Genomic DNA, 10,383 nt, shown 5'->3' on the forward strand with positions numbered 1-10,383 from the left:
CTTTGATGTGGTGACTTAGTTGAGTTCAAAGAGAGTATAGAAGCCTGCCATGGAGTTGGGATGTGTGTACAAGGCTTGGCAACAAACTGCCAAGGGAAAGTGAGTGAAAACAGCACATTGGGGAGGTCATGGACCACCCGGGACAGTTAGGGCAGGTGGAGTGGACAGCCTGGGAAGGGAACCGAGTGGAGAGGGTGAAGGCAGATTGTGTGACTATCAGTGTGGTTAAGGATGTACCACATGTGGTGCCGGCACTAGCGGGGGATAAAAGGTTACCTTTCTTAACAGTTGCCGAAATAGACAAGAAGAAGAGATAAAATCATTTATTGGTTCATTTAACATGAATGGAAAACAAATCACCTGGTTGTAATTATGAAATATTCCACAAAAAAAAAAAAAAAAAAAAAACACAGGTGCATTTAAACACAAATCCATGCTTAGAGATTACAATAAGCAAGCTTATGAATTATTTGCATTAAACATCAGGAATTAAAATGGATGATTTTTAGTTCTATGAATTAAGTTTGCAGGTATACTCTCTTATCACTGAAATAATTCTGTTTCTTAAAAGTGATCGCTTTATTGGGTGTTGCTGAAGAGGGGCGAGCTCCTAAGTGAGGACTCTTTGCTGGGACTCAAAACGAGGCTCTGACTGTTCTGCCCTTCAGGGGCTGGGGTGGACGGTGGTTACTGAGAACTGGAACCGCAGGCTCTCCCTCTGCACTGGACAGAAGACCACGGAGCTGTGCCAGCTGTGGGGGTAATACATTGAAAAGATGTTAAAGTCCCAGAAAACACTTTGTTTCTATTGAAGTGAATATACTGTTGCTTAGAAAACTATTGAGGATGGAGGTACTTTCCTTAGTGGGAGGGCAGGAGGCTGTATTCATTTTCTTGTCTCTATACCAGGAATTTTGTCTAAATGAGGAATATCAGCTTTCTCTTTGTTAACAAGAGCGCTTGTGTAAGTGGCTCAATTCCCTTAATTCCACACGGCATCTCCTTCTTGGAGTGGATGTAAAATTCAATGTGTTAATCCCTGCAAACGGCCTAGAGCCATGCTCCATGCAATGTAGCTCTGCCTAATACACATCAGTTAACACCAGGGCACAATGTCCTGAGAGGCAACAGGAAAGGAGCTGTTCCTCCAATGAGCAGCAGCATGTTCAGAAACAGTAACCATGAAGGTACATTGTTATGTATTTAGAAATCTTAGCCTAATAAAACCAAAACTCTTTTGCCTCTGTGAAGTTAGGCAGCCCATGAGATATGGTGGACGTTCTGAGGAGTGTTCCCTGTTTCAGATTCTCTGCTACTTGACAAGTTGGGGCTTTTTTGAAAAATAAAGAACAGTAGGAACTCAGAATCTCATATGTTTGTTTTATGCATAGAGTAAAAAGTTATTGCATACACTTTTATTTTTTATTATTATTTTAAATTCAGAGATCCTTCTTAAGAAATAAATCTGATTCAATTGATACCTGCTCTGGGCTTATACTGATGCTCTCCTTGAAGATCACCCAGGTCACACTTTCATGAAGAGGAGGGTGAGTCAGAGAACCAAAGTAGGTCCAGTAATCCGGAGAAGAAGGAAGGAGACTGGCAGGGTCAAAATTTGTGAATGGGGCTCTCTTTCCCTGGAAACAAAAGTAGTATATGTCATGGTATGGAAATAACACACCCCCAGATATCTTATCTAGAGATTTTAGCGGCATTAAGTTGATTTTTCTACAATACTTGTTTTATGAATGGTATGTTTATAAACATTTACATTACAAATGACAGAAAAATCATATACGAATGTTTTAGACATCAATCTTCCTCTTTATTTGGTGGATAGAAAGCAAAAGCTAAAACTTTTCTGTAATTTGTGACACTTAATTTTCAATTGGTAACATTTTAATTTGTTTAGAAATGACACTCTGTCTTGTTCTAGAGGAAAACACTTTCACAAACAAGGCTATCAACAATTTTACTCTTACTTATTCTCATGATTGTTCCTGGTTTGTTATTTATACACAAAATATGAAGTTATATTTGTATGCTAATTTTACATGACCAGTTCTACCCAACTTTTGTATTAATTTCATTTTTTAGTTCATTCTTTTGAATTTTCCAGGTAAATGCAGTTAACATATCATCTGCACATAATAATTTTGTCTTTGCTTTCCCAGTATTTAGCTTACTATTTTGTTCTTGTTGAACGCTTAAAATTCTAACTATAATGTTAATTGTTACTGTGGTAAAAACTGCTCTATTTTTTTTCTAGATTTCCATAAAACAACTTCAGTTGGAGGAGCTAATGATATGAATTTTTCTCTTTAACTGAATTATATAACATATCTACTAAAAGATGTTCTAACACTATCTTTATGCTTCTAGAGGGAACTGTACTTTTTCAAACTATGAAAATTATCAATATACTCTTGCAATTGGTTTGCTATAATTAGTTTTCAGAGTTATTTCAGTTCAGTCATGTTACTAGAAAAGGTTGTACTGCAGATTTTTTTCTCAATCTCCACCCAATATACCAGGTCTCATCAAACTGATGAGATTTTTGTTTGTTCCCTCATGTAGGCAAATGTTTAGTTGATGCTGCATAATTATTTCTTCTTCTTTTTTGTAGTGTAATATTATTTGGCATGTTTACCTGTGTGTGGTTTATGTGTATGTGTATATGTACTCATTCATGTGTGTATACAGGCATATGTGCAGGTGTGTGAGTATGCATGCAATGACTTGAGGTTGGTGGGTGAACTCTTTGATCACTCTTTGTAGTGTTTTATATGCAGAATCTCTCACTTGGATCCAGAGCTCCCAGCTGAGAATTGTGTACCTAGGCAGCCAGCTCAAGCAATTCTTCCTTCCAATTATGATTAATGCTCTGAGATTATGGGTGAGACTCCACGAGCACCTGGCATGTTAGTTGGTCCTCGTACTTGCACAAAAAAAGCTTTATCTATGCCCCCAGCCCCACTAGATGATTTCTCTCAGGCTGAATAAACTCTCATAGAAATCAGACTGGGCAGGGAGTTTTGTTTAATAGATACATTTTAACTGCCTTTTCAGTTCTTAGAGTTTTGATCTATTTAGTTTTTCTTTTGGTTGCTTTATAATTTTACTTTTTAAATGATTATCACTCATTTTTTTTCTAAATTTCAAAATTGAATGTTGTACTTAGAAGTAGTTTTCACTTCAAAAATTTTCTTCCACATCTATACAATATTTTCTAAGCTTTTATTAGAATTTCTCCCTCTAATTAATTAATTATGCACCCATCCGAGCATATTATGTGCATGGATATGTGGAGCTCAGAGGATAATCTACAGAAGTTAGTTTTTTCTTGCTCCTGTGTGAGTTTTAAGGGATCAAGCAATCACCATTATTTGCTGAACCATCTCTCCAGTTCCACTGACAGCATTTTATATTTGTGCCAGTTTTCCTTTACCAAAGCTGCTTAAATCATTCTTTTTAGCTGTTTATTTCATAGATTAAAATTTTCATTTATTGATAAAATAGTATTTTTTATTTATTTTCCATTTTATTACTTGCATTTATTTCCTGAATTTATCCTCACTACTTCCTTCTAACTTTATTTTTATAAATTTTTGATACTCTGCAGTAGAGTTTAAAAATATTCCATCACTCACTTTATAATATATATATATATATATCATATATATATATATATATATATATATATATATATATATATATAATTTATATATATATAACCCAAAGTTTATTATTTTATGAACTCAGCACAAAACAAACTTATTTTACATAAATATGGAATAGCTTTCCACATTGTGAGAGAAAATGACAAATCTCCTTGATCTTTGGTCTAGGTTTCAGTGTTAAAACAGTGATGCTAAGGATGGGCATTTCAGAAAATCCATTCAAGGTTCTGAGTTTAGTTCAAAATCATAGTTCTCAAATAGGCCTCTTCCTTCCCATATTTTTACATTACTAGAGAAATCAACATGTTTTTCTTCATGGAAGAGAAAGCTTTCACTAGAGTGTCATTAATCTTTAACAGATCTAAAAATGACTGAGTAATGCTCTTTGCTGAAGGGAACAAGCACCTTGTAATCAAGGCAAAGCCACCCCCCCTTTCAGGTTCTCTGGTGCATACAACAGTTCCATGGAACCCCACGGTTGGTGGCTTCTACTCTCCTGGGTTGATGCTTCCTGTTCCAAACAGGCAACTGTACTTTTGTGCGTTATTGCTCTCAGAACTACATTAGCTTGCTTACCTTAGTTTTCACTGAGTTTAGGGCATCAAGTACTTTCTGCAGGTTCGGGTTGGCTGGACCAACCTGGAGAATTAAAGGAGAAAGTAAGTGTGAGATAGAGATTGTGATTTATAAAATACTTTTTAGTTAAAATTTAAATTTTCAATTAACATCAAGAAAGGATAATAGGATTTTGTTCTGCTCTAAAAGAGGAAATTTTTTTTTTTTTTTTTTTTTTTGTGGTATGTACCTTTATGGGATCTTGTACTCTTTAAATTTCTCGTCACATATAAAAAATAACATCGTAAACTGAAACATTGCTAAATTTAATGGTGAATGAGACAATGAAAGCTGCACAAGACAAACTCTAAATGGTTGTCAAAACTACGACACAAAACTACATCTTCACTTCTGTCTGTTGTTTGTGATATGCAGCTCATTTTTGTTGCATTCTAAATAAATGTCGGACAAAAGTCACCTCCAAATACTGTAATCCAAAAAGTTATTATGCAGTCGGAAGATGACTTTTATCAGAACATCTTTTCAATGATAAATTTCAGGACATCTACCATTTTAAAAATTAAGAGACAGAATGGTGTAAGCACCCATAACTCACCTTCATCAAAACCCCTAGGATTGCCAGCCCATCAGCTTTCGAGATGGCTTCAGAAGCACTGGAGTACTTGGCAGAATTCCAGTGGACTAAGTGAAGCTAGAGGAGGCGACAGGTAAGTAATTCATTACGAGCACTGATGCAAAGGGAAAGGTACATATTGAGTTACACGCAAACATGTTATATTTGAAGATATATCTTGCACAGGTAGATAAAATTCATCTGAACCCTAATTGGGTGGGAAGCTAACTTTAGGATAAAAGGTGAAATCATTTTCTCTCCCATGAGATAACTTTGTAAGGAGCTCTTTGTTTGGAAGCTTGGGCAGACCAGTGTTCTTCCCAAGATCCTCTCAGTCAAATTCTGCAGCTGCAACTCTTGGAATTTTAGGCTTGGACATCAGTGTGCACCTAAATGTGTTTCTGATACTGTTTGATATCTCCATGTGTCTAACGGATGTCTGAGGAGTCACATGCCCAAAGAAAGGCTCACTTTCTCATCTACATCTGTCACTTTCTTCTCCTAGAGAGGTAACATCACACACCTAAGTGCTCAATCAGAAAGTACTACAGGTATTACAGATCTCATAATTTACACATTTATCGGCCTCCATGCCTAGCAAAGTAAACCTTCTCATTTGTTCACACTTTTTTTTTTATTAGCTGCTGACTTCCTGGCATTTCTTTCCTTTGTCTTATCGAACTCAAATACCAAGCCTCAAATAAATTAATTACCCAATATAAAGTGATTACCATAACTCAAATCTATTTTTTCATGATATTTATCTGATCTCTTCTTTCTTTCTAACCCTTCTCTTTCCTTCTTCTCTTTCCTCCCTTCTTTTGAAACCATTTCTTTCTTCCACAAAACACAGATTTTGACTTTGTTGCTTTAAAAATAAATAGTATATTATAAAGTCTCAACAAATAGTTGATGAATAAAAGAGAGCAATTAAAACACCCCTTTTGACAGAGACCACTCTCCACCCCTAATTAAAGTGTTGTTTCATTGCCAACCACTCTTCTCACTTGGTGACAATTCTATGCGAGCACCCACACTGCCATTCGGCACTATTTATGTGATACCTGGTGTTGATTCCCATGCTTTCCCTGCTGCAGAAGGGAGGGTATTGAGCACCTATGATGTAGAGGCTGGCCTAAGTGTCTTGTAAGTATTCTCTGGGTAAGTGTACAAGGAGATTAATGTTATAGCACCCAATTCTATAAACAAGAAGAGTTATACAGCCAGTAAGTGGCTCAGCTTTGATTCCACAAAAGACAAGGGAGGAGCCTGCACCAGTCCCTCATCACTTCTTGAACCTTCTGTGTAGCCCACACAGGTTTTTGAGCTGAATAGTAAATAACACATTGAAATTTGTGACTAAATATTTCTTGTTATTGATTTTGATTGTTTTTTATCCACTTAGTTGAATGAATATAATCTCTGGTTTGGATTCCATGAATACTCAAAGGTATCCTTTCTTAACAATACTTTAGGCTTCCACTCCAGTTTAGTCCAGGTTCAGTTTTGCAGAGGGGAAACTAGAAAAGAGTTTTTATAGAGTTCTGCAACACTGAAAGTCATTATCTAACCTTAAAAAAACTTGTATTAAGTATAAGTCTATCTTATTTAATCCCCTAACATCTAATTTTCTCACCATAAACTGTATATATTTTATAACCTCTTCTGTGAAAAAAATCTCTCTTACATACTTTTATTGATATTTCAGATACAAGCATAATGTATTAATTGAAACACTTTTGATAAAGAATAAAAACAAAACTCACAGTTGAATATAATAAGCAGATATAATAATTGTTCATCAAAAATAAGAGTTAAACAAATTCTGGCATTCAAGTTCAAACAAATTGAAGTATTAAGCAGTTATTTTTTAAAAAGATGGAATTAAATCTTCTGACTTGGAGAATGATAAGACATCAGTAAGTGGTTAAAAAAAGGAAGCTTTAAAGTCATATATTCATTTTACTAAATTAAAATTTAAAAAGCCACCTTTTCTACATGTAATCATAGTTATGTTCATACATTATGCATTCACACAATTGAGTATTTTATCAATTTTGATCTCCACAAAAGGTGAAATGTTTTAGTTTGATGTGCATGTGTTCAGTTTTTTTAAAGATATAAACATGTACATATACATATACATGTTCCTCCATCGCAACCATTTAAGCCCAACTCTGTGATTAAAGTCCAACATTCTACTATGTTACTTCAGTGTTCTTGTCTGCACACATACATGCTACTGGTAAAACTGGGTGGTTAAGTAAAAAGAGCATGGTGGCATGTGCAGTTCAGTCAGTCTTAAAAAATGATAAAAGAATCTTTGAAGCTGGAAATATGTCAAAGTTTTTCATAAACTCTCCTTTACAAGTTACAATATTTACTTCTATAGAAAAATATCCCCTATTGTAAAATATGGTGTGCTGTGTTTGATTTAATGGATTTAGGCATCCATATTAAAGAACAGCGTCGTCTCCCCCTTGAAGCATTCAGATAGTAGCTTCTGTATTACAGAGTTGTTTCTCGGGCACTCTCATTACTGTATCACACTACCTCTCCAGAATATTTGCTTCCATCCACGGTGTGCTCGGAGCCATGGTCGTTTGAGTTGCCCCAGTGAAAATGGAACTGGGTAAGCCGATAGCTATCGGCAAGAGGGCCGCCTTTCAGAACTGGAAGGAAAGAGAGTTACTGTCAGCCAGGCGACCTCCTGTTCATCTTTAATATAAACGAGTGCTACATTGTGCTGTGCAAGATGGAATTAAACACGTGTGTGCCAAAGCTATGTTTTCACTGGGCCTGCACCCTCCACATCCCTGATGATGACACATATGTAGTGTCTTCCTGATTACAGCATCAATAATACAGCTCATGTCATATACACCAATTCTACGAAGGAACCACAAAGTTACCTATGTGCATTACCAAAATGATATATTTCAAAGGGAATATGTTATATGATCACAGGGCTTCCCTCGGATCTCTATTTGCAAGTTTATTCATTCATTAAACTGTACTATGTGGATAGTATGTATCAGAGTGCATAGCAATTTCTATTCTTTTTAAATGTTTCATCGCATGTTTTTTTAAATATAATTAGTAAAGATATAACATTGTAGCCCAAAAGTTTTGTTGAGAGTCTCTTGTCCAGGGATGAAAAGATACTGTCTATCAGGCAGACCACTTTAAAATTTTTGGTCTGAACGCCAGGCCAGCCTGGGAAGTCTGTCCAATTATATGTTTACTTAAGAAATCACAGCACTAGACCTAACTTAGTGTTAGCAATGGGCATACTCCTAAGGTACCTAACATTTAAAGTTAGAAATTTTTAGGAAAGTACAGCAAACATTGCCTTTTACATCCCTGGAACTCTTAGAGAATAATCATTTGACAACTTGTTCAGTAAATACTTATCACCATGTGACGAAGGACATGCCTGAGTCTGGAGTATGAGGGGAATTGATGCATCTCCTGTCTCATCGTTCAGCTCATCTCCTCTCACTCTGTTTAGAATATTTGCCCATTTGCTTTCATGCCCATAACGATTTGCTCACTATACTCATTTGGAGAAATGTTACTTATTCAGATATATGAGCACAAAGATTCTGCAATGGCCTGAATAGGGCAAACAGCTTATTAATAAGGATTGAGATAAAGCAGTGCTGGGAGCGTGGCAAACCATCTTCCAAGAGGCCACAGCACCTCCCAGATATCACAATTTTTAAGATACACAAATACATGTGCAAACTACGTGGTATGCTGTGGTGTTTCTGAAGACCCTCTGACTCTTATGCCTACTCTTGGGACTCTTTCCCTCCTATTTGGTTGCCTTGCCCAGCCTTGATATGACGGCTTTTGCCCTGTCTTATTGTATTTGGTTATATTGTTTCTTAGATACCTGCTATTTTCTAAAGGGAAATGGTGGAGTGTATCTGGGGGAGGTGGGAGATGGAGAGGATCTGGAAGGAGTAGAGAAAGGGACTGGACAGGATGTATTGTGTAAGAGTATGTTTTTAATAAAGAATAAATTCACTTAGTAGATTCTAAGGAACCACGTAACTATCTTTGGGCTTACCAGATTGGTTGCTACTATCATCAAAAATTACATGGAAAGAGTGTCCCACGTTAACAATTTCTTTGGCAGTTGCAGGATTATAGGAGATGCTGACTGGTTTCAGAGAGGAGTCATGTTTGGCTTCACCGGTTTTAATATCAATAGGAGACTGGTTGTTTCCATTGGCAATAGGATATAGCTTGCTCCATTGGTCAGGACCTATGAGAACAAAGATGCCCATGCGACCACAATTTTACAGCATGCCTCATGTCAAGTATCAGGATTTCAATTAGCTTATTAGATTATGGTCTATTCTGGTCTCTTAAATGGCATTTAGTACTTTAAATGTATCTTTTGTTACTATGTTAATAGACAGTATATTTGGCAATATCAACAATATAGGCCTAATCACGCTCTCTGTACAATCATAGTTAGAAATAGTATGTACACACCAAATACATTTTTATGCCCAAAAACCAACGACTGAAAACATACAAGAATATTATAATTATTCCAAAATGACTCTAACCATTAACCTGCGGCTATAAAGTAATGTTAAATGATTAATACATCCTCTATTAGAAATTAGAATAAACTACTACTTTGATATATGTAAAAGAAGGGCTCTTACCATTTTTGCTATCATATCCCCAGTCTGCACTTGCCATATTCTCCTATTTAGCTTGTGACTCCTGTAAAGAGAAATGATATGTGGAATGAGCAACTGCCCTTGTGCCTGCAGCAGAGATCGTAAGTGACACCGTGGGTTTATATAGAAGCTTGTCTTCCTGTAATAGCTAACTCTTTCATCATCTCTGATTATCAGGAAGTATACATATAAAATAAAATGGTATTGTAAAAATGTCTATTGGCGTGGGTCAGCTCAAATTGCTTTATTTTACTGTAATATAAAAATGAAATACCAAAATAATAGATGTTATTAAATGAGTTTTGGTCTCCTATGCTTGTGGAAGACATGACTGAATACTGACTGAAGCTTAGCAGATTTCATAAAATAAAAGTACTAAGCAACAGTAATTTAATAATGAAATTATTTGGCATGGTTAGAGGCTGAACTGAATAAGTATCATGATGTTAAATTAGAATTAAGATCTAGAACCAGTAATTAATTGTCTGTAAGATAATGTTATTCATAATGAGGCATTTTTCTTATAGATGACTTCCAAATGGCTTGCCAGTGTGAAGTGTTCTTCCACTGTAAACTCTTAGGACAATAATAACCAGTCGGATTAGAAATTGTTCTTTTTATCCTGGAGAAATACTGCAATTCATAAATGGGAAGCTTATATTAAAATCTAAGTTGAATATGGTGGAATATTTTCCACCTAGAGTAAACAATATTTGTCATTCTCTGCAGTATATGCAGCACTTCCATATGATTTTATTTTACTGTGACACATAAAAATCCTATAAAGTAAGAGTTACCACTTCTTAGCTGA

General features: G+C 35.7%; 1 protein-coding gene across 2 annotated transcripts; it reads right to left on the reverse strand.

The window, feature by feature from the left end:
- Positions 1 to 635: 635 nt before the first annotated feature.
- Positions 636 to 9,591, reverse strand: CA1 (carbonic anhydrase 1; the record flags this gene model as incomplete). Of its 2 annotated transcripts, XM_080929463.1 has the most annotated exons (7): positions 636 to 752; positions 1,482 to 1,637; positions 4,257 to 4,319; positions 4,852 to 4,947; positions 7,423 to 7,541; positions 8,945 to 9,142; positions 9,555 to 9,591. In XM_080929463.1, the coding sequence occupies 7 exons, from the start codon at positions 9,589 to 9,591 to the stop codon at positions 636 to 638; spliced, it is 786 nt and encodes a 261-aa protein (XP_080785589.1). The 2 variants fall into 2 exon arrangements, with proteins under 2 accessions (XP_080785589.1, XP_080785590.1); XM_080929464.1 differs by lacking the exon at positions 8,945 to 9,142.
- Positions 9,592 to 10,383: the final 792 nt, after the last annotated feature.

Source organism: Micromys minutus (genome assembly GCF_963924665.1).
Source record: "Micromys minutus genome assembly, chromosome: 15".
NCBI classification, from domain to species: domain Eukaryota; kingdom Metazoa; phylum Chordata; class Mammalia; order Rodentia; family Muridae; genus Micromys; species Micromys minutus.